This window comes from Dendrobates tinctorius, unplaced genomic scaffold, assembly GCF_039654945.1.
Source record: "Dendrobates tinctorius isolate UK_male_01 unplaced genomic scaffold, ASM3965494v1 ptg000011l, whole genome shotgun sequence".
Lineage (NCBI taxonomy): Eukaryota > Metazoa > Chordata > Amphibia > Anura > Dendrobatidae > Dendrobates > Dendrobates tinctorius.
This window is the reverse complement of record NW_027361679.1, coordinates 49,349,738-49,375,729: the sequence shown is the minus strand read 5'-3', so window position 1 is coordinate 49,375,729 and position 25,992 is coordinate 49,349,738. Positions and strand designations below refer to the sequence as shown.

The 25,992-nt window shown below is 43.7% G+C and overlaps 1 protein-coding gene across 1 annotated transcript in view; it reads right to left on the bottom strand.

Annotated features, from left to right (window-relative positions):
* LOC141100019 (permeability factor 2-like) overlaps window positions 1-25,992 on the bottom strand; it is a 55,629-nt gene that overhangs the window by 7,514 nt on the left and 22,123 nt on the right. The window contains exon 3 of the mRNA XM_073588199.1: window positions 5,050-5,128. Coding sequence (XP_073444300.1) covers window positions 5,050-5,128 — 79 coding nt within the window. The remainder of the gene's footprint in view (window positions 1-5,049; window positions 5,129-25,992) is intronic.

Below are 25,992 nucleotides of genomic sequence, written 5' to 3'. Positions count from 1 at the left end.
CCTGGGTCCACCTTCTTCCCCTTTTTGAAGATAGGAACATTTGCTCTTCTCCAGTCTTCTGGGACTTCTCCTGTTCTCCAAGAATTTTCAAAGATTATGGAGAGGGGTTCAAAAATTTCTTCTTCTATCTCCTTCAGTACTCTGGGGTGTAATTCATCTGGACCTGAAGACTTGAATTCATTTAGGTTAGCTAAGTGTTTCCTCATCATCTTTCTGTTTATAGATATCCTGGATTCTTCTATTCCCTTAATAGGACAGTGAAGAACAGTTGATGTTAAATTTCCTTTCTGAGAGAAAACAGATGCAAAATAGGAATTTAAAAGTTCGGCCTTCTCAACATCCTGTCTTACCATTTCATCATTTTCATCCAGTAAAAATCCTATAGCATCTTTGACTTTTCTTTTACTTTTGACATATCCCCAAAATCCTTTATTATTGCTTTTAACGTCTCTTGCAAGCCTAAATTCATTGTCAGCTTTAGATAATCTGATTTGTGCCCTGCAGGTTCTGCAGACAGCATTATATTCTTCTTTAGATATGCCTCCTCTTTCCATTTTATAAACATTTCTTTCTTCCTTTTTAGCATGTGCTTAAGTTCTGTTTTCATCCATCCTGGTTTCCTTAAATGCTTCCTATTCTTCCCTCTTTTCGGAATTGCTAACAATTGTGCTTTGAGAATTTTCATTTTTCAAGATTTCCCATCCTTCCTGGACATGTTTGTCTTTAAGGATATCCAGCCATTGGATCCCTCCAATTCTCTTTCTGAATCCCTTAAAATCTGCCTTTCTCAAATCTAACCTTGACGTCTGAGTCTTCACAGGTCTTCCTTCTCTAGTTATCCAAAATTCTAAAATAGCATGGTCGCTACCTGCTAGGGTCCCAGCCACTTTTACCTCCTCAACCATTTCCTCCCTGTTTGAGGATTACATCCAAGGTAGCAGATCCCCTTGTTTTCTCCCCTACCTTTTGGAAGATAAAGTTGTCAGCAAGAGAGGATAAGAATTTCCTAGGCCTGTTAGTTTTGCCTGAGAGAGATTCCCAACAAATGTCTGGATAGTTGAAATCTCCCATGACAACTATGTCATATTTTTTGGAGAACTTGGCCATTTGATGCATAAAGAGTTGATCCATATCTTCAGCTTGCACAGGCGGCCTGTAGTAAATGCCTACAATGGTGTCCTTTCCATTGTTCTGTCCTTGTATTCTTACCCAAACAGTTTCCACAAAACTCCCAGTCTCTAAAGCTTCAATCTCTGTGCAGATATACGCGTTTCTAACATACAATGCGACACCTCTTCCTCGTTTATCAAGTCTGTTTCTTGCAAATAAGTTGTATCCTTCTAGCCTTGTATTCCAATCATGTGTATCGTCCCACCAAGTTTCAGTGATTCCAATGACATCATATTTCTTTTCCTGTGTTAGTAGTTCCAGTTCTCCTTGTTTGTAGCCCATGCTTTGTGTATTAGTATAGAAACATTTTAGTTTGTGATTGGTTTCTCTTTCTCCAATATTTTTATTACTTAGATTTTTTTGTCTTTGTTCTTCCTTTCCACTTCTAATAGCAGAGTTCTCAATAGCATTTGTCAGGTGTATGGCTTTTTCTGGCCTTTTGCTTCCCTTCCCACATTGTTCTAGTTTAAAGCTCTCCTGAAGAGTGTAGCAAGGCGGCTTCCAAATACATGCTTTCCAGTCTTCGCAAGGTGCAACACATCTCTAGCAAGTAGTCCATCGTATAGGTACCGTAATTCATTCCGTGATCCAGAAATCCAAATCCTTGCTGACGTCACCATCGACGTAGCCAGTTCACCTGTAGAATCTTATTCCACCTCCTTGTTCCATGGCCATCCACTGGGAGGATGGAAGAGAAGACCACCTGCACTCCCAGTTCTTTCACTTTCTTGCCTGAGTTTTCAAAGTCACTGCAGATGGTTTCCAGGTCGTTTCTTGCTGTGTCAATTGTCCCCACATGTATTAGCAGGAATTGGGTAGTCATCTGTATGTCTGAAGAGTCCTGATATCCTGTCAGATGCATCTTTAATTTTTGCACCTGGAAGACAGCACATTTTTCTTGAAGTTATATCCGGTCTGCAGATAGCGGCCTCCGTTCCTCTCAACAGGGAATTCCTCCATGACCACCACTCTCCATTTCTTCTTCACAACATTTTTCTTTCTCCATCCAGGAGGATTCTGAAGGCGTACAAGGTTGTTGTTTGTGGGCAAAGTCTTATCCTGATGTATTTCTTCATCGTTCTCCTTCGTGAGAGCCTGCTACTGGTTCCTGAGCAGTATGGGTGCTGACTGCCTCCCGATCCTCCTGCTTCTCTGGGTCACATGCTTCCATTCCTCTGTTTCTTCAGGTGCACTTCGAATTTCTTCTCTTTCTGTAACATGAAGAGATAATTCTGCTCTGTCTAAGAACTCTTCACCTTCCTTAATGATCTTCAACGTAGCTAACCTCTTTGAGATTTTGCAACTTTTCCTCCAACAGGGACACAAGCTTGCATTTGTGGCATGTGAAGTTTGGCTTTCCCACTGGTAAATCTGTAATGTAACATGTAATGTAACATGACGCCCGCAGACCATTCCATCAAGTCGGCATTTCAAAATGTCACTACTTCCCTTCCAAGCCCCGACGTGTGCCCAAACAGTGGTTCCCCCCACATATGGGGTACCAGTGACCTCAGGACAAACTGGACAATAACTTTTGGGGTTCAATTTATCCTGTTACCCTTGTGAAAATAAAAAATTTCGGACTGAAAAAAAATTTTTTTGAGGAAAAAATATATTTTTTATTTTCACAGCTCTGCGTTATAAACTTCTGTGAAGCACCTGAGGGTTCAAAGTGCTCACTATGCATCTAGATAAGTTCCTTAGGGGGTTTAGTTTCCAAAATGGGGTTATTTGTGGGGAAGCTCCACAGTTTAGGCACACAGAGGCTCTCCAAACACGACATGGTGTCCGCTAACGATTGGAGCTAATTTTCATTTCAAAAAGTCAAATGGCGCTCCTTCCCTTCTGAGCTCTGCCGTGCGCCCAAACAGTGGTTCCCCCCCACATATGGGGTACCAGCGTACTCCGGACAAACTGGACAACAATTTTCGTGGTCCAATTTCTCCTGTTAGCCATGTGAAAATAAAAAATAGCGTGCTAAAAAATCATTTTTGAGGAAAAAAATTATTTTTTATTTTCACTGCTCTGCGTTATAAACTTTTGTGAAGCACTTGGGGGTTCAAAGTGCTCAATACACATCTAGATAAGTTCCTTAAGGGGTCTAGTTTTCAAAATGGTGTCACTTGTGGGGGTTTTCTCTGTTTAGGCACATCAGGGGCTCTCCAAACACGACATTGTTTCCATTCAAAAAGTCAAATGGTGCTCCTTCCCTTCCGGACCCTGCCGTGCGCCCAAACAGTGGTTTATGACCACATATGAGGTATCGGTGTACTCAGGAGAAATTGCCCAACAAATTTTAGGATCCATTTTATCCTGTTGCCCATGTGAAAATGAAAAAATTGATGCTAAAAGAAAATTTTTGTTGGAAAAATTGAAATGTCCATTTTTTCCTTCCACGTTGCTTTAGTTCCTGTGAAGCACCTGAAGGGTTAATAATCTTCTTGAATGTGGTTTTGAGCACCTTGAGGGGTGCAGTTTTTAGAATGGTGTCACTTTTGGGTATTTTCTGCCATATAGACCCCTCAAAGTGACTTCAAATGTGAGGAGGTCCCTAAAAAAAATGGTTTTGTAAATTTTGTTGTAAAAATGAGAAATCACTGGTCAACTTTTAACTTCCTAACAAAAAAATTTTGTTTCTAAAATTGTGCTGATGTAAAGTAGACATGGGAAATGTTATTTAGTAACTATTTTGTGTCACATAACTCTCTGGTTTAACAGAATAAAAATTAAAAATTAGAAAATTGCGAAATTTTCGCCAAATTTCTGATTTTTTTCACAAACGCAAAAATTATCTACCTAAATTTACCACTCCCATGAAGCCCAATATGTCACGAAAAAAACAATCTCGGAATCGCTAGGATCTGTTGAAGCGTTCCAGAGTTATTACCTCATAAAGGGACACTGGTCAGAATTGCCAAAAATGGCCTGGTCATTAAAGTCAAAATAGGCTGGGTCATGAAGGGGTTAATAGCTCTGGAACAAAGAGAAGCAATTAAAAGAAAAAACAAAAATGAAAAACTAATTTTTTTTTTTCCGCTCTACAGCCCGTATAACATTGAGTATGCAGTTCAACATGAAAAATTTGGTTAAAGGTCCTTTTTAAGAATCACAGCTTCTTCACTATTTACCCATTCCCTTGAGTGAAACTATATTATTGCCAATACTGTGGGTGTCTTTGAGCGCCACTTTGATTAACAACTACAACATGGATAATTTTTGATGATTGGAGAGCTACAAGGAGATTAGAATGTTCCAGCATATTCTAGAAATGTGTCACAGCATTTAAAAAATGTAATTGGTACAGATCAGAATCGATGAGCAGGATTCAGGTCCATCAGCAAAATCAGTACTCTGTGGCCCCTTTAGAGGAGGCCTGTAAATCTCCTCAGCTCCAGGCATTCCCAGAAATTTTGATTACACAGGATGGTGCATAATGTCTAGTGTGTGTCACGCCACAATAATGATGACTTACCAGCCCGAATAATAAAAAGACAACCTGAGTACGCGGCAGTTAGGAGACTCAAAGGGCTTCCGTCCAGTGGTTGCAGATTATTGATCTTGCAAATGGACTGGAGTCCTGCGAATCTCTTCTACCACCTTAATCATTTCCATTTTTTTTTTACTATGCATTATGCACCCCCCACTATTTTGGTGCCCACTTTTTCAAATGATCTGTGCTCGGTTCTCCCATGTCTAATAATATTTTTTTTTTAAATGGTATGGCGCACTTCTAGAATTTACAATAACATTCTGATCTCCTTGTAACTGTCCAATCAGCAAAAACTATCCTTTAGTAGTTCTTCTAATGTTGCTAGTCTCATTTATAAAAGCATTTGATATATTTAATTTTATAAATGCTGTATTTATGTGTAACCTTACCTTTTCATTTAATATTTCCACTTTAACCCATTCAGCTTTCGGATTCACACATACAATATTACTGTTTTTTAGAAGAATGCTGAAACAAATAAAATTACACAAGTCACATTGGTTGAAAAAAGACCTAGATTCATAAAGTTCAACCTTTCTCCACCAATTGTACATTTTCTCACTAATTTATCTATAACCCACAATGTTGTGTATTGCGGAAAGTATCCAGCATCCATTACTACCTCTTGTGGTCTGCATTCCACAGTCTGACTGCTCTAACTGTAAAGAACCCTTTCCTGTGTAGCTGCCGGAAATGCCTTTCTTCCACCCGTAACGAGTGCCCCTGATTCTTTAGTATGGTCTTTGGAAGGAATAAGTAATGTGCCAGTGTTTTGTACTGACCACATATATATTTACACATGTAAATGAGGTGGGGGTTTCAGCCCAACTTTTCCAATCTCTCATTATATGAGAGGCCTTCCATTTCAGTTAATACATCATCTAGTTGCCCACCTTTGAACTGACTCAAACTTCTGAATATCATTTTTAAAATGAGGAGCCCAAAACTAGATTCCATATTCTAGACAATGTAAACAAAGATAACAAAAATTAATAAAATAATAATTTTTCTCTTGCTTTATAGATGTGACAACAGTCTACAAAAGGTTAGAATGGAAAGGAAAATTGTTAATTTGACATCAATGTCTCTGTATTCAGGGACACAGCTTCATATTTAATACCAGGACAGTTTTGACTTGTTTAATCATTACAATTGCTTCATTTTGCGGCACATTCAGCTGTGCCCTAATAAACTTTAACTAGAAAACTGATGCAGATTATAAATAACTGTTTTTGAACTGTTTCTTCAGTTGTATATCTATGGGCGCAGGTGGGACACGTGCCCCCCTGAGCACAGCCAGCAAGGGGGAGTGCCGTCAGGCCACCTCATGTGGCTCTCCAAGGTGTCTCTCAGATGACTGACTTTTGCGACCCCCGCAATAGGAATGGGTTTCTCAGAGAATTGCTTTCAAGTTGACAACCGTCTCGGAGAAGGTGTAAATCGGCAGCTTCCAGCATTCAATTGTACTTGTGTCTTTCTGGCATGTCTTTCTGGCTTGAAGCCCTGACTGCTGGCACTTTTGAATGAGGAGATGACATCAACAGCGTGATCTGATTCTGCTGCGAATGTCACTCACCTGCGCCATATATGTGGTATACGTTGGTATAGTAAGTATTTCAATGAAGCTGAATAATAGCTGTCTACAGCTGCCCGGCCACCACACTAAAAGGTTCAGCTATAGGGATGAAATTAATTTTATTCCTCCCAGCAGCCTCTGACTTTGTCATGGAGGAGTGCTGGCGTGTCTACAGTCACCGTTCAATACTCAGTGAGTGGCAGATGTAAGTATTCCCTGGCACTTTGACAGTCAATGCATCAGTGCAGAGCCCTGTCAGTGCCGAGACATGCTTACAGCCACAGCTCACTGTGAATTGAGTGGTGCCTGAAGACACGCCGACACTCCTCCATGACTGAAAGCCAGAGGCTGCCATGAGGAATAAGGTTCCTGGGCAGCTTTAGATTGCCATTAACTTGCAGATTAACCCTATATCTGCAGGTTAATAGCATTTGTAGATGTGATAGGTTCCCTTTAAGTGTCCCCCATCCATGCTGACCAGTCTCTATACTGTGCAGCCTCCTCACACCTCACAACAACTCCTCTCCTTACTGTCTACTTTTTGCTGCCCACTTACTATACTGCCCTCCACCTCAATCCAGTCTCTATACTGTGCCACCTCAAACTTTTTCCCTCTCATATTGTCCCCTTGCACATTCAAGCATTGTCCCCTCAAAAGTCCTTCCCTTTCCTCCACCCATGTAAAATAAAATTTATCCATATCTTCGACTCCAATTGGAGCGCTAACCTCATTCCTAGCACAGGAAGAGCACTTCTGTATGTGATGTCAGTAGCATGATGAGATGACTTGATCACACTGCTGACATCGCACTGATTCTAGAAGTGCCAGCAGTAAGAGATTCAATTGTAGTTATAGCTGAAAGACCTGTACTCGGGTACAATTGAATGTAGGATGCCGGTCTGTTACATATTCTCTACGCCGACTGTCACTTTAGCAGCAAGCATATAGAATAGCCAAATTCTTCTCCCAGGGAGTGAGAAAATGGCGCTTGGGAGACACCTCAGACTGCAACAATAGGAGGCTCAACTTCGCCCCCTGCTGGCTGCACCTGTAGCAAATGTCCTGGCTGCCCCCCTAGATATACCCTTCATACCCTCAGACCTTTTTGAATCAGGGCTACCATCCAAGAACAATTCAAAACCAAATTACAAGAGCAACTAGAATATCAAGGAATCACCTGCTACATTACAAAGAAAAAGAAGAAAATAACCGAGTGCCTCTAGTACTCAACTACAATCCAAACCTGAAGGTGCTAAGGGAAGCTGCATGGAAATTACAACCTTTACTACAAAAAGATGCCCGATTACAATCCATTTTTCCAGAAACCCCCCCCCACTGTGTTTTAGGCAGCCCCCAAATCCCCCCCAAAGAAGCATAATTGTCAGAAGCTCCCTATTCTCTCCAAAAGCTGCAGGAAACTTTCTTTGCAACCAGAAAAAAATGTAAAACCTGTCCATTTATAATGATCACGGACAAGATAAAGATCCCCAACTCGCATCAGGACTACAAGATCCGAGGTACTTTCAGCTGCATCACATCTAATGTGGTGTACTTAAATAAATATTTGTCCTAAATATCCAACTGGGGGTCTGTATGTGGGGGAGACAGGGCAAAAGCTTAGAACAAGGATGAATTTTCACCGCCACACAAGAGAAAAAAGAATGGATCTACCTGTGGCCAAACATTTTTGTACCCCAGATCACAGCACCATAGACATGAGATTACTTGTGTTTAAAAGGTAACTTCAAATCTTAGAGTGACAGAAGAGTCTGGGAGTATAAACTTATGACAATCTTTGACACTCTCAGTGCAGGAATGAATGTGTCCCATGGATTTATGTTTTTTTAAATCAATTAAGGAATTTGCTCCTCAGACCTTTTGTGGGGGCATCACAAAACAGAACCAGACCTCAGAGGACAGTAAAACATTCACACTCCTTATCTATGAACTGTTCCAATATTTATGGTCACAACGGTTTATCTCTCTCCCATAATGGTAGTTCTGCTTCACGTCACTTGTCTTATCTATTGCATTATTTCTCTGCTGTGTTGTGTATAAATATGTGATTTTTCAGATTTTGCAGTATTCATTTCAGTAAACCATTAAAAGGTATCAACCACCGAAGACTCTCAATTCTAAATATTTTTCTATCTACTGGCTAACACGGTACAAAGATATATCTTTCCTGTATCAAATATCAGTAGAAGATCTCCTACCGGTCTATCTCTCAGAACACACAGGCGCATGTGGATGAAGAACTCGAAGGTGACAAGATTCAGGGCTTCAGAAAGTTTGTGGCGACTGTAATAACAGCCCAGCAGTCAAGAGAAGAGTCTAGACCCACCCAGATTCTGGGTCGGTCCATAGATGAGTGGATACACCTGCTGCAATCCGATCCTGAGCTTGCGAAGCTGAAAAAGTGGTTCACCCTAGAATAAAAGTGCGACCCGGAGGCTTAGGACCACTTTACCCACAAGCACCCTGCAGACCTTGGGCCAGTGGGAAAGGCTTTGTGAAGAATAGTTTTCTGTGTCGAAGAATCCAGTTTTCTAGGGAGTTTTATGTCACCTGGCAAGTGGTAGTTCCAGAGGTATTGATGGTGCAGTTGGTTAGAGGCTCACGAGAGAGGTGCTCACTTTGGTGTGGCAAAGACCTTTCGGTGGTTACAACAGCTGGTGCATTGATCCCAACTGCGACAAGTAGTCTAGTAGGTCTGCCGAAAATGTTGCTATTGTGAGCTGAACAAACTCCCGAAACAGAGGGCCCCTATTAAGGCCATTCCAAACTCCACGCTCTTGGAAGTGTTGATGATCAGGACATCTCACAAGGGCTATGAATACCGATCACTTCATGAAGTTCGTGTAGCATTATCACCAAATGCCTGAAGTGGAAATAAGCGGCGTTGTACAGCATACAATTTTAAAACAATGATGGCTGACCTTTCCTTTCAGAGTACCAGAGGATCCATCAGTGGTCTTTGCTTCTAACCATAGTGGGCCTTGAAGGTGCAGCAGCAACCAACCACATTTGGAGATGACAATGGGGTAAGTTACGTACCACTAGCATCTATTTCCTTTGCATTGATTTACAAATAACCTATAGGTTCTTATTAATGATATACCATTTGTGTGCAATGATAACCACAAATCTGTGTGAGCCATCAGGATTAATACGTCAAACACTGGGTAGGGTCCACTGCAGTATATCCGTTGTATTCCAAGTTACTATTTGCAGTATACTGTACCATTGGCTGTAGTATTCTCCATCTAACAAATTCAAAGGTCGGTCTGTGTTTCACAATAAGATGTCCAACTATTTATTTGTTGAGCACAGGGACGTATCTAGGGGGGGCAGCCGGGGCAGTTGCCCCGGGTGCAGCCGGCAAGGGCCGCAGTCCGGGCCGCAATGCAGCGGTCAGCAGTGTCCTCCCTGGCGGCTGCGTTCTGCCGCCCCCCTGGCCAGAGAGTCGGCGGTTCTCTCTGTCAGCTGTCAAGCTGACAGCTGGCGCAGAGAAGGTGCACGTGCCGGCTCCCAGGGAACAATTGTACTGGAGTCTGTATAGACGCCAGTACAATTGCAGCTCTGACCGCCGGGCCAGAGCGACGTCAGCAGCATGACCTGTCATGTGATCACGCTGCTGACGTCACTCCCTGGCGCCCAGAGTGCTCAGTGAATGCTCAGCACTGGTGGTAAGTGTGCTCCAATGTGGAGCTGAAGAAACCACCGAAGATGGGGGGTGTTAATGTGTGGCGATGGGGTTAATGAGTGGAGATGGGTTTAATGTGGGGATGGGGATTAATGTGTGTGGGGGGTTAAAGAGTGGGGATGGGGTTAATGGATGGGGGTTAATGAGTGGGGGGGGTTAATGAGTGTGGATGGTGGTTACTGTGTGGGGGGGTTAAAGAGTGGGGATGGGGTTAAAGAGTGGGGATGGGGGTTACTGTGTGGGGGGTTAATGAGTGGGGATGGGGGTTATTGAGTGGGGATGGAATTAATTTGTGAAGGGTTAATGAGTGGGGATGGAATTAATGTCTGGGGGGTTAATGAGTGGGGATGGGGGTTAATGTGTGGGAGATTTGGAGTGGGGGGGTACATAATGTGTTGGGTGACTTGGGAGTATGGACGGGGGGTTAATGAGTGGGGATGGAATTAATGAGTGGGGATGGGGGTTATTGTTTGGGGGGTTAATGAGTAGGGATGGGGTTAATATGTGGGGGGATTTGTGAGTGAGGATGGGGGTTATTTAATGTGTGGGGATGGGGTTAATATGTGGGGGATTTGGAGTGGGGGGTACATAATGTGTGGGGGGATTTGGGAGTGGGGATAGGGGGTTATTTAATGTGTGTGAGGGATTTGGAGTGTGGATGGGGGGATTTAATGTGTGTGGGGAGATTTGGAGTGTGGATGGGGGGTTATTTAATGTGTGTGAGGGATTTGGAGTGGGGATGTGGGGCGTTTAATGTGTGTGGGGAGATTTGAGGACACAGTATGTATGAGGAAACAGTATGGGGGTTGGGTGCAGACAGTATGGGGAGCGAACGGTTAATGCATGTGGACACAGTATGGGGAGTCAGGGGTATGTGTGAGCAGACAGTATAGAGAGTGAGGGGGTAAATATATGATGAGACAGTATGGTGAACAGAGGGATGTTAGAGGAGGGAGGGGAATAGTGTGAGGCGACAGAATATTGCAGACATTTTTATTCAGGAGCATTATAATGACGCTTCTATCTTTAAGGGCATTGTGTGGAGATTTGCTGCAGAAGACCGGAGAATATGGAAGTCTGCAGAGACAAGATGTGGGTGAGAAAACTCATCATGGGGTCTGGACAAGAAGAAGAAAAGGAGAACGACTCCAGAGACGTCATCTATAAGCTACTTGGATGTAAATGTTATTTGTGATACTAACTAATTCTCATGTTTTTATTTGTTAGGAACATTAAAGGGGTTGTCCAGGTTTGTGCTCAGTCTGCAGTCATTCTAGGTGACTGCAGACTTCTGAATTCTCACAGTGCTCACTGCACGCTGTTAGGATTCTCTCGTGCCGGTAATTTACATACATGTGGTCACATGCTGACTAGACATGTGTGGCCTCACTCAATGAAAATGCCAGGAAGCCTAGATACGCCTCTGGTTGAGCATGTTTAATAACATATTTCCTGGTAATATTTACTGCCAATACAAAGAGACCTACACCTTACTGATCATCATAATAATGCATAGGATACTAGATATTATTTTAGTTACCGTATTTTTTGGACTACGCCACACCTTACACAGGCGTAGCTAGGGGTTCAGCTCCTGGGGTGGGACTAAACATCTGAGTGGGCCTCTAACAGGTATATCATTGGTTCAACCTGTGCAACCTCACAAGGATGCAAGGGGTAAGGGGGTCCATTTCTACCGCCAAAGAAGGTGCAATTTTACATTTTTAGGAGCTCTTGGGCTGCAAAGGGCCCATATATTCTTGCACAGGGGCCCTTTTCTTTCTGTCTGCCAGTGGACCCTAACCAGGTAATCATGATTATAACTACCGTGGGTATAGGGGAACCTCAGGAGATGACTGCACTGTTATTGAAAGTAAATCGCTATACAAAGACCAGCACTGATATTACCACCATATGGTGACATATAGTGGTAGATGCAAGTCCAGCAAACATATAGAGATTACAGTACAGTTACAGATGGTGACTTAAAGCTGACATTGTTTCTAGTGGAGTCATTCCCGTCTTTTCCATCTGTCCCAGCCCGACATGACAACTTCTCCAGCTTGGATTCATCTGCAGAGATTACAACAAAGACACATCTGACTTCTCACATTTTCAGCACCCTTTACATCTATTTCCAACCTGCAAAACCTCCTCATCCTGCTGATACCCCAATACTGAGACAATGCTGCCATATGTGTCCCTATTTTGCACTTGCTCTTTGCACAATAACAGCGCTCTTCTTAGTGCCCCACATTGTAAACCCCCACTGTGCCCCTTACATAGTAATAATTCCTACTTTGTGCTCTGTAGATGGTAAAATTGCCGCCCTTAGAAAATATTAATGTACTAGGCCTGTGCCCTCCACGTTTTGTCACTAGAAAGAAAAAATACCCAATGTGCAACTTTCATGGTCACAATACTGAGTGCCCCTATACCAATAATGCTTAAGTGCCCAGTTAACATTTAATAATGTCCCCTGAGTTCCCCATGTACAGTATAGTGGGTCCACAGCTACTCTATACACCATATGATGATCCCACAGCTCCCCTATACACAGCATTATAGGCCCATAGCTCCACTATACACAATATAATGCTCCCAGAGCTCCCCTATACACAGTATAATGAGCCAATGGCTCCTGTATACACAGTGTAATACCCCCACAGTTTCCTTAAACACAGTATGATGGGCCCACAACTTTTCTATACACAGCATTATGGGCCCACAGCTCCCCTATACACAGTGTAATTCCTCAACAGTTTCCTTATACACAGCATTATGGGCCCATAGCTCCCCTATATACAGTGTAATTCCTCACCAGCTGCCTTATACACAGTATGATGGGCCCACAGCTCTCCTACATTTAGTATCATGTCCCCCAGAGTTCCCCTATACATTTTAATGATGTCCCCAATGCTCCTCAAAACACAATATAATGACTCCCACAGTAGCAGTTTATAATGGTCCCCATACTGTATATTGGTCCCACAGTTGGCTCCACAATGATTATTGGTCCTCACACATTAGCTGCCACAGTAGTCCTCACACTTTGAGGGTCCCGCACAGTAGTTGCACACTGTATAATGGCCCTTGCATTAGCTCCCACACTGTATAATGGCCCCTACACTTTATGATGGCCTCCCACAGTAGTTACCACACTATAAAAGGGCTCCCACATTGTATGATGGCCCCCAAACTGTATAATGGCCCTCTCGCTAACTCCCACTCTGACGTTCCGTGCAGGCAGTAGGAGCACCCTCACTCGCCAGGGCCGTGGGGTACTCTGTACCGGGCTGGTTGATCTTCTCAATGGGAGTTGTCACGGCAGCAGTGACCCGGTCCGTGGCCCTGGGGCTCCATTGCAAAAGGGGTTGTTTCAGTGTGCTTATGGTGGTGAAAGTTTATAATTGGTTCGTGACGCCACCTGTGGTGTTCAGCAAATGTTAAGCCGACGCTGCAGGCAGATCCTCTGGGACAGATGGTGTAGTGCAGCAATTTTGTTATAGCCCTCCACAGGCAGGGCTGTAGTCCCATATATGACCAACATGCTGCAGGAAGATAGTTTTTTTTTTTTTCCCATACTATTTGCTTGGTATTACTACTGTTTCTTTACATTGGCACTTTACATGTATGTGGATTCTATATTAGTTAATCATGTATCAGCATCTGCTATACACCACACAGTATAAGATAACAATCTTTTTTGCACTAGCAGTTTACCTATTGATTTTGTCACTTATTCTGTTGGTTGACATCTGATACGAACAATATATAAAGATATCTTAATGTACCAATTCTCATGGAGTTCATATTGTTAGTTCTGTATTGAATGTTTGCTTCCATTCCTTCCTCTGGATATTAGTCAAAACCTTTCTGGATATGCATCCCTTGTTTTTATTATGTTTTTTTATATCTATTTTTATACATTGTTTTGTTATCCCATTGGTTATAACTTGATCTAAATAAAATATAATTTTGGTTCACTATTTCTGAGGTAGTGGGACTCCTTATGGTAGGATTCGCTCTCTTTTTTTTTTTTTTTTTCTAGTGTGCAGAGACTGTCAGACAGTTGCACTCTCCCTGACACCTCAAAATCCCACAACCTCATGACACAAGTGGCCGTGGCTTTCGGTGGGCCCTTTCATGTGCTGGGCCTGGGTCAATGGCCCCCTCTGCCCCTCAATAGCTATGCTGCTGTCACCTTAGGATGAGATGCACCCCAAGTTTGTATAGACAGCAGAAAATAGGAGGAAAATCATTGTTCCTGTTAATTAAAACTTCCTTGGTCATGTAAAGTGAAAGGGTCATTATCACTAATTTTAATATACTAGTGTAGAATAGGGGGATAATAAATCTATTGTTAATGCTGATCTGCAGTGTGAATTATATATATATACACACACACACACACACACACACACCTCTGCTAAATATGCACATAAACAGTCATGACCAAAGGTGTTGGCACCCTTGAATTTGATCCAGAAAATGAAGTATTTCTTCCAGAAAATTATTGAAAATACATATGTTTTGTTATACACGTTTATTTTCTTTGTGTGTATTTCAACCCATAAGAAAACAGAGAAAGGCACATTAGACATAATTTCACACAAACCCCAAAAATGGGTTGTACAAAATTGTTGGTACCTTTCCAAAAATGTGGGTAAACTTTATTACAAGCAAGAGATGCTTGTTCAAACGCACCTGTGGTAAATAACAGCTGTGGGCAATATAACCATCATACCTGAAACCAGATATAAAGGGGAGAAGTTCACTCAGTCTTTGCATTGTGTGTCTGTGTGTGCCGCACTAAGCATGGAGAACAGAAAGTGAAGAGAGCTGTCAGAGGACTTTAGAACCCACATATTTGAAAAATATCAACAATTTCAAGGTTACAAGTCCAGCTCCAGAGATTTTGATGTTCTTTTGTCCATGGTACGCAACATAATCAAAAAGTTTACAACCCATGGCACTGTAGCTAATCTCCCTGGACCTAGACGTCAGAGAAAAATTGATTAAAGTTTTGCTACGCAGTATAGTCTGGATAGTGGCTAAACAGCCCCAATCAAGTTCCAAAAAATTCAAGCTGTCCTGCAGGCTCAGGGTGTATCAGTGTCAGCACACATTCTCTGTCGACATTTTGAATGAAATGAAATGCTATGGCAGGAGACCCAGTAGGACCCCACTGCTGACACAGACATAAAAAAGCTAGATGGTGTCAGGATCCTGTCGGCAACTGCCATGGCTGAGCAGGGTGACTTACCCACACTGCGGGAGAGCACGGGGCCCAATACGGTAGTGAAGGTTTAAGCAGACAGGACCTGAGGTATGGAAAATAGTAAGGAGTACCAGGACCAACGATCATGTGACTGCAGGGGGCGGGGCTTTCGGGTCCTACTACTGCAGAAGATGTAATGTACCTACTGCAGGAATACTGTAGTAGAGGAGAGGAAAACGCAGGTCAGACAAGCAGAGGTCATACACGAGAGGGTGGTGCGGTACAAAAGGGATGAGCAAAGAATAGTCAAGTCACAAGCAGAGAGTCATACATGAGAGGGCGGTGCGGTACAAGAGGAACAGGCAGAACTCGTAACAGGGACAGAACCGGATCAAAACCAAACAAGCAACAAGTTATCAGGCACAAGGCACACGTACACAAGAGGTCAACTAACTCAGCCGAGGGCAGGAGTATAACTGACACCGGACGTAGGTCCAGTGAGCATTAAATAGCCACCCTCTGCCAGAGAGAGGCAGAAACAATTAACCCCCTGTCTGACCAGGACGGGCCAAAGCGAAACCCCGTCCTGGATCATGACAGTACCCTCCTCTCAATGGGGGGGCCACTGGACCCCCAGGTCTCTCAGGATACTTGGCGTGAAAGGCCCGGACCAACCAATCCGCACGAACCGATCGAGCAGGAACCCACGACCGTTCTTCAGGACCGTAGCCTTTCCAATGTACCAGATATTGAAGGGCATGACAGATCAACCTAGAGTCGACAATTCGTTCCACCTTATACTCGGACTGCCCGTCTACCAAAACGGGTGGCGGGGAAGCAGATGATCCCTCCCCACCAGACCTCACAGGTTTCAAAAGGGCCCTATGGAACACATAGGGGATCCGTAGAGATGGCGGGAGACGCAACCGAAAAGCCACCGGGTTAACCGCTTTGGTAATTTCATAGGGACCTATAAACTTAGGTCCAAGCTTCGAAGAGGGGACCCTGAGCCTTATATTCTTGGTAGATAACCATACCTTATCCCCAATCTGAAACACAGGTCCCACGGATCATTTTTTGTCTGCAAAAAATTTAAATTTATCCTGGGCCTTCGTAATGTTACTCTGGACCTCCCGCCATACCTCCCCCAACCGCTGGATAGTCTCATACGCCCCAGGACACCCAGAGTTCAAATGGGAAAATTATCCAAAATGAGGATGAAACCCATAGTTGCAGAAGGGAGACGTACCCGTAGACTGGTTAATGCGGTTGTTAAACGCAAACTCTGCCAACGGTAACACAGAACACCTGTTGGGCTGAGGTCAAGCAATGCAGAATTTGCTCCAGAGACTGACTGGTCCGCTCAGACACCACATTCAAGGGTACCCCATGCAACCGCACCACATGCTCAACAAACAATCTGGACAATGTTTCCGCATTAGGTAGAGCTGGCAAAGGTACAAAATGTGCCTGCTTACTAAACCTGTCCACCACAACCCAAAAGACAGTATTACCCTTGGAGGGGGGAAGGTTGGTGATGAAATCCATGGACAAATGAGTCCATGGTCTCTCAGGAATTGGCAGTGGTACCAATTCCCTGGCCGACCAGTTATGGGTTTTTTTTGCACGGGCACAAACATCACATGCAGACACATATTCCCCAACATCAGAGGCTAAAGAAGACCACCAGAATACTCTAGCAATGGCCTTCCGGGTAGCCGAGATCCCTGGATGTCCACCCAGAGTCATGGAACTCCCGGAGGACCTTGAGACGAAACTGAGCTGGCACAAAAAGTTTATCCACCAGCTTAGGTGCAAGAGACTGGGCTTCCCGAATCTCCCGTTCCAACATATTAGAAACACCTGCCACCACCACCCCAGGCTGAAGAATGGAGGTTCGGGGGGGGGGGACACCGGATCTAGACTGCGTGACAAGGCACCAGCTCTGACATTTTTGGATCCTGGCCGAAAAGTGATTGAGAAGTTGAATCGGGAAAAAAAGTGACCATCTAGCATGTCTGGGAGTCAACCTTTTAGCTGACTCAATGTAAGCTAGGTTTTTGTGGTCCATAATTATGGTTATAGGATGGACAGCCCCCTCCAAAAAATTCCTCCATTCTTCAAAGGCCAACTTTATGGCCAGAAGTTCTCGATTCCCAACATCATAGTTTCTCTCCGCAGGGGAGAATTTCTTCGAGAAAAAGGCGCAAGGTCTCAAATTGGTCAAAGTAGCAAGTCCCTGGGACAATATCACCCCCACCCACACCTCTGAGGCGTCCACCTCAACAATAAATGGTTCAGACGGGTCCGGTTGATTAAGAACCGGAGCAGACATGAAACATTTTTTTAAAAACCGAAACGCCGCTATTGCTGCAGCTGACCAATTCTTGATATCGGCCCCCTTTTGAGTCATGTCTGTGAGGGGTTTTACCACCTGTGAGAACCTCCTTATAAATTTACGATAATAATTGGCGAATCCTAGGAAACGCTGCAGAACCTTCAAATCACAAGGTTGAACCCACTCGACAATGGCCTGCACCTTTTTAGGATCCATGCGATACCCTTCAACAGACACAATGAACCCCAGAAAAAACAGTTCCTGAACAAAAAATAAACATTTCTCTAGTTTAGCAAAGAGACAGTTCTCCCGAAGCCTTTGGAGAACTGCCCGAATATGACCAATGTGAGCCTGTTTATCAGGAGAGTAGATCAATATGTCATCCAAATACACCACCATAAAACATCCAATAAAATCAGAGAACACGTGATGTATGAAATTTTGGAAGACCACTGGAGCATTGGTCAGACCGAAAGGCATGACCAAATTTTCAAACAACCCTTCGGTAGTGAGAAAAGAAGTTTTCCACTCATCGCCTTCCCAGACTCGGATAAGGTTATACGTTCCCTGTAGATCTAATTTCAAAAACCACTTAGCTCCGGACAACTGGTTGTAAAAATCAGGAATAAGTGGGAAGGGATACGTTTTTCTCACAGTTATCTTATTTAACTCACGAAAATCGAGGCATGGGCGTAAACCACCGTCTTTTTTTATTTACGAAAAAGAACCCCGCCACCACGGGAGAAACAGAAGGACGAATGTGTCCCTTACGGAGACTCTCGGAAATGTATTCCTTCATCGCAGCCTGTTCTGGACCTGAAAGGTTATACAAGCGGGCCTTGGGCAATTTAGCACCTGGAACCAGGTCAATGGCACAATCAAATGGGTGGTGTGGTGGTAAAACCTCAGCCTCTTTTTCGGAGAAAACGTCTGTATAGTCTTTTAGGTACTCCGGAATACCTTCCAGACCTACAGACGACACAGACGCAGTAACTAGACATTTTTCAGAACAATAGGGACCCCATTTAACAATGTCCCGATATTCCCAATTAATCACAGGATTATGCAATTGTAACCAGGGGAACCCCAACACCAGTCCTGCAGGCAGGTTGTCCATCACAAAACATGAAATATGTTCATGGTGCAAGGAACTCACTTTAAGGAGAAACTCTTCAATACGAAACATAACGTCATTCTTAACCAGTGGTGTTTTGTCAATGGCAACAATGTGAATAGGAGTCTCCAACGTAACTGTCCCTAACTTACACCTGGACACCAAGTCAGAGTCAATAAAGTTCAACGACGATCCACAATCCACGAAAGCAGAAGTGGTTGTGGAGACACTCCCACAACAAAGTTCCACTTGTAACAACATTTTAGAAAATGAAGAAAAGGGTACCTGAGAGCCTGGGTGAACTCCACGACAATCACCCGGGCTCAGTCGCTTGCAGGTTGGTGGACAAGAAGGGCAATCCTTTTTCCAATGTCCCCACAGAAAAACAGCACTTTCCCAAGCGCCGCTGTCTTTCCTTTCTTCTTGAAGTCGATGGTTCCCATCTCCATGGTTTCCAATGTAAGACTGGCTCCCCTTCCTTGAGAAATAATGGGGTTTCAACCTGCATCACTCCCCTGGTCCATAGCCTGCGATCCATTCGGACGGCTTGTGTCATAGCCTCCTCCAGGGAATCAGGCGGAGGGTGGAGAGCCAAGGCATCTTTTAAATGTTCAGACAGGCCTCTACGGAACAAACCCTGGAGGGCGGCATCATTCCAGCAGACCTCAGCAGCCCAGCATCTGAACTCTGAGCAGAACCACACGGCTGAGTGCTTCCCCTGACACACACTCATCACCCTGTCCTCAGCCATACGCATCCGATCAGGCTCATCATAAATATGCCCCAAGGCCTCAAAAAATGCATCCACAGTCATACGCTCAGGGGCAGTGGTAGGAAGGGAGAAAGCCCAAGCTTGGGGAGCTCCCCTTAACAGAGACATAATGACCCCTACTCTCTGACTTTCATCCCCCGAAGAGTGTGGTCTCAATGAAAAAAAAGCTTACAGCCCTACTTGAACACTTTGAATTCCCTTCTATCTCCAGAAAAAGTATCCGGTAACTTAACCGGAGATTCAGGGGAAATTACTGTAACCTCCCGAGCCCCTGATAAAACCCCCAGCACAGTGTCAGCGATCAGCTGCTGAGACTGAGCCAGGGCTAGTTGTTCCCCCAGGAGTCTCTGAGACATCTGAGTCAGGTGCTTTACCTGCTCAGAAAGAGCATGCATAAGATCCATCACACACACAGGAGAAGGGGAGCAGAGAAAAAAAAATGGTAACGGTCAGTTATAATATCAGGATCCTGTCAGCGGCGGCAACTGCCACGGCTGAGCAGGGTTACTTACCCACACTGCGGAAGAGCATGGGGCCCAATACGGTAGTGAAGGTTTAAGCAGACAGGACCTGAGGCACGGAAAATAGTAAAGAGTACCAGGACCTACGATCATGTGACTGCAGGGGGCGGGGCTTCGTGTCCTACTACTGCAGAAGATGTAATGTACCTACTGCAGGAATACTGTAGTAGAGGAGAGGAAAACGCAGGTCAGACAAGCAGAGGTCATACACGAGAGGGCGGTGCGGTACAAAAGGGATGAGCAAAGAATAGTCAAGTCACAAGCAGAGAGTCATACACGAGAGGGCGGTGTGGTACAAGAGGGACAGGCAGAACTCGTAACAGGGACAGAACTGGATCAAAACCAAACAAGCAACAAGTTATCAGGCACAAGGCACACGTACACAAGAGGTCAACTAACTCAGCCGAGGGCAGGAATATAACTGACACCGGACGTAGGTCCAGTGAGCATTAAATAGCCACCCTCTGCCAGAGAGAGGCAGAAACAATTAACCCCCTGTCTGACCAGGACGGGCCAAAGCGAAACCCCGTCCTGGATCATGACAGATGGCAGATTGCCAAAATCCTACTGGGAAAGAGTCTTGTGGACAGATAAGACAAAGATTGAGCTTTTTGGTAAAACACATCATTCTACTGTTTACTGAAAATGGAATTAGGCCTACAAAGAAAAGTGCACAATACCTACAATCAAATATGGTGGAAGTTAAAAAAAAAAGTTTTGGGGTTGTTTTGCTGCCTTTGGCACTGGGTGCTTTGACTGTGTACAAGGCATCACAAAACCTAAAGATTACCAAAGGATTTTAGGTAGCAATTAAATGCCCACTGTCAAAAAGCTGGTTTTCTGTCATTGATAATCCAGAAGGACAATGGCCCCAAACATACTTCAATAAGTACAGATGAATGGATGGAAACAAAGTGCTGGAGAGTTCTGAAATGGCCAGCAATGAGTCCAAATCAAAATTCCATTGGTCATGTTCTGCCTTCTTCCACGTATGACGCTGTGTGGATTCCAGCATACGGCTTAACCTTTCATCCACTCCCAGAAGCAAGACTGTATGGGTGCTTAAGTCTATTTATTGGCATGATATGGGCAACAATGGGAGATAACAGATGGTATAGTAGAACATTAGTAGATGATATCAGAGGTTGTTAAACACAGATATGGATGATTCAGAAGATTGTTGTACAAAATGTGGATGATTCAGGTAAAAACTACAAGAGACAGATATTACAGCATGTCAGTACTGAAAGACAGTATACAATGCACAAATACTGGCAGGTAATAGCAATGCAGGGTATTACCAGAACAGTAGCAATGATACAGGATGCTGTTATCATGCATTATATAAGAGCTGGGCAATATAACATACACAGCAGCAAAGGAGAAAGATAACTAACACACTAATGGCTGCCAGCTTTACACTCACTGAACGGAGGATGCATACCTAGAGGATGCTTATAACAAACATGCAGTGAAATAACATCACAGGAGCTGAGCATGCAATGCAAACATCATAGGGGCTGCATTATGGCTGCTAACAGAGATGCATAACTAATAATTGCATTATCCTTACCGGAATCCGCTTGTTATAAGCCATGGTTTGCAAAGAGCTGAGCTGAGCTGAGCTGAGCAGGTGTGAGCTACTCCCGAGATGGCTGGAAAAATGGTTACATGTTATTGACCAGGCAGAAAGAAGGGGCGTTCTGAACAATTAACCATTTGGAGAACAGAAAATTCCAAACACATGAATAAAAGTAGGGCAACTTATGACACCTACTGGCGATAGCTGTAACAGCAATTAAAAATATCTAGCTGCACAGAATAGGCAAAACAGATCACCTGTGGAGAGATCTTAAAATTGCTGTTGAGAAAAGGAACCCTACAAATATGAGAGCTGGAGCAGTTTGCAAAAGAAAAGTGGCACAAAATTCCAGTTGAGAGGTACAAGAAGCTTGTTGATGGTTATAGGAAGAGATTAATTGCAGTTATTTATTCCAAATGGTTCGCAACCAAATACAGTATTAAGTTGAGGGTGGAAATAATTTTGTCAGGACTATTTTTGGGGTTTTGTCTGAAATTGTGTCCAATTTAATTTTTCCCTCTATTTTTTGTTGTTCCAATACACAAAGGAAATACACATGTGTATACCAAAATATGCGCAACTGCAATACCTTTCTGGGAGAAAAATGTCATTTTCTGGAACAATTTCAAAGGTGCCACCAACGCTTTTGTCCATGACTGAATAGACACACAGTTCTGCTACATATCCACATATGGACACACAAAGCTCTGCTGCATGCACATATAGACATACACAGCTCTGCTACATGAACATGCACAGAAAGCTCTGCTATATATGCACATACTGTATAAACACCCCCAACTCTGCTATATGCACACTACATGCTCATAGACACACACAACTCTGCCACATATGCACATAAAAACACTGAAGATTTGAGGTTGTGGGTTCTAATAATCACCTAGGCAGGATAACAATGCAACTATTTTTTATTCGTTACATCCATGGTCTTACAGAAGTTACAGGTAGAGGGTCTCAATGCAATGGCCTAAGTTTACAAGATCCCATCCTTGGACCGATAGGTCCACTGCCCACATACGAGGCGATATCCACTGTCTTCCAACTTCTAGTTGGCCCACAGCTTTTGCATCTCCCACCAGTATTATTATTATAGCGCCTTTTACAGTGCCTTGCGAAAGTATTCGGCCCCCTGGAACTTTTCAACCTTTTCCCACATATAATGCTTCAAACATAAAGATACCAAATGTACATTTTTGGTGAAGAATCAACAACAAGTGGGACACAATTGTGAAGTTGAACGAAATTTATTGGTCATTTTAAATTTTTGTGGAAATTCAAAAACCGAAAAGTGGGGTGTGCAAAATTATTCGGCCCCTTTAACTTAATACTTTGTTGTGCCACCTTTCGCTGCGATTATGGCTGCAAGTCGCTTGGGGTATGTCTCTATCAGTTTTGTACATCGAGAGACTGAAATTCTTTCCCATTCTTCCTTGGCAAACATCTCGAGCTCAGTGAGGTTTGATGGAGATCATTTGTGAACAGCAGTTTTCAGCTCTTTCCACAGAGTCTCGATTGGATTCAGGTCTGGACTTTGACTTGGCAATTCTAACACCTGGATACATTTATTTGTGAACCATTCCACTGTAGGTTTTGCTTTATGTTTGGGATCATTGTCTTGTTGGAAGACAAATCTCCATCCCAGTCTCAGGTCTTTTGCAGACTCCAACAGGTTTTCTTCAAGAATGGTCCTGTATTTGGCTCCATCCATCTTCCCATCAATTTTAACCATCTTCCCTGTCCCTGCCGAATAAAAGCAGCCCCAAACCATGATGCTGCCACCACCATGATTGACAGTGGGGATGGTGTGTTCAGGGTGATGAGCTGTATTGCCTTTACGCCAAACTTATCGTTTGGCATTGTTGCCAAAAAGTTCGGTTTTGGTTTCATCTGACCAGAGCACCTTCTTCCACATGTTTGGTGTGTCTCCCAGGTGGCTTGTTGCAAACTTTAAACAACACCTTTTATGGATATCTTTGAGAAATGGCTTTCTTCTTGCCACTCTTCCATAAAGACCAGATTTGTGCAGTGTACGACTGATTGTTATCTTATGGACAGACTGTCCCACCTCAACTGTAGATCTCTGCAGTTGATCCAGAGTGATCATGGGCCTCTTGGCTGCATCTCTGATCAGTCTTCTCCTTGTTTGAGATGAAAGTTTAGAGGGACGGCCGGGTCTTGGTAGATTTGCAGTGGTATGATACTCCTTCCATTTCAATGTGATAGCTTGCACAGTGCTCCTTGGGATGTTTAAAGTTTTGGAAATCATTTTGTATCCAAATCCGGCTTTAAACTTCTCCACAACAGTATCACGGACCTGCCTGTTGTGTTCCTTGGTCTTCATGATGCTCTCTGTGCTTCAAACAGAACCCTGAGACTATCACAGAGCAGGTGCATTTATACGGAGACTTGATTACACACAGATGGATTATATTTATCATTACTCAATTAGGACAACATTGGATCGTTCAGAGATCCGCAATGAACTTCTGGTGTGAGTTTGCTGCACTGAAAGTAAAGAGGCTGAATAATATTGCTCGCCCCACTTTTCAGTTTTTGAATTTCCACAAAAATGTAAAATAACCAATAAATTTCCTCTCATCCAGACAATAGATATCACAACTTTAGCACGTGTATCAAGCTCCAGCCAGCAACCACATATAGTACAGTCCCAACCAGGGTTTTCCAAACTTCTTTTTGGGTTCAGTGATGGGCAGATAAGCAGACTTGTATTCCACCAGATGGAGCCATGGTTCCTTGAGCTATTCCTGAAGAGAGTCTCTTTGCAGAGGGAGCCAGAGACTTTTTATATCCACAGCTACCATTCAGGACATTCTTCCACAGGATTGGAGGAAGATGGGGCGAGGTGATCCTTCATTGTGCATTTGTTCAAGTAATCTGCATATTTATCCTAAAGCCCCCGTTACACACTGCGATATCGCTAGCAATATCGCTGCAAAGTCACCGATTTTGTGACGTTATAGCGATATTGCTAGCGATATCGCTGCATGTGATACTTACCTCCGACCGGCTCCCCCGCTGGTTATCGCTTATCGGGCGAGAAGCTGCTGGACCATTTCTCGTCGTCTGCTTCCTGCGGCGCTTCCTGCTGTGACGACGAGCGACGCGTGGAGCCGGGCGGGAGGACGCAGGATCGCCGCGTCTGACAGGTAAGTAGCGATCCCCGTCCCCAGCAATGTCGCTGGTGAGATCTGCCTGAGTGGCAGCTCACTAGCGACCACCCAGCGATGCACCAGCGATCCTGACTGCGTCATATCGCTAGTCGGGATCGCTGGTGCATCGCTAGGTGTAACGGTACCCTAAGTTGTGTAGGTTAGTGAACTGCAGTAGGCTGATGCAATGCGTAATCAGCATGCATTCACAAATAGTATACATAAAGAGTCAACATACAGTCTCATGTGAAACAATGGCTCAAGTGAGGCCTCTGAGACACTATCAAGAGTAATGGAATGATTGCTTTTACCTTTATATTATGTATGCATAAGGTCCAGCCTTCCTCTGCTTACTGTCACTGAATGGAAACATTGATTCCAGGGGCTGAACAATTTCCAGGAGAAATTAGTGCACTTAAACTGACAAGCAAGCAAATCTCTAATAAAGCACAGCAACTAAGCATCCAATAAAACATAAAATAAAAATTCTATATAACCGGAGCTCTGTGCTGGAAAAAGTCTACATCCCTTAGAGCCGTGGTTTCCGCTCTACATCCATTGGTCTAGTAGTCTTTAGAACAAGACCAGCTCATCATACTCCTCACCCACTTTTTCAGCACAGACATCAGGGCCGGACTGGGACAAAAAGCAACTCTGCCACACAAACACCACCAGCCCACAACTATTACACTCCTCACCCTGATCAGTAAATTTTGCTTTACTTTGTCATGCCCCTTACTCTCCTAAAAGGAGATATTTGAAGACCCACATGTGAATGGCGCCACAATGCGTATGATCAACCACAGCTGCACTTACATGATGCTCTACAGAGCTCCGATTTGCAGGCTCATAGGGTTCCCAGCAGTCCGATCTCCAGGAATTGGAAAGTTATCCCCTTTCCAGAGGAGAGGGGATTACTTGGGATAATCCATTTAAACCACTTTTCCAATATTTTATTTTTATTTGGCCATAGTAATATTGAAAATACTAACCCAATATTGACCCTTCCAAATTCCAATGTCGCTTCTTCGACAACAGGACAGGAGAAGTGGTACTGTGCAGTGCATACAGGGCCGGCTCCAGGTTTTTGTGGGCTCCGGGTGAAAGTCTCAGTGACCCCTTTTACACATACCACAATTCATAATGCACAGATACAGCAGAGAAATATAGGTATACAATTCACTTCCTACATTACATAAGTGATAACTATTGTACGTTCTACAAAAGGTCATAAATCAGACAGTAAAGTCCTCCATACAGTACTGTGGGCACCACATAGGGCTTTATACAGAAATAACATGCCCCATACT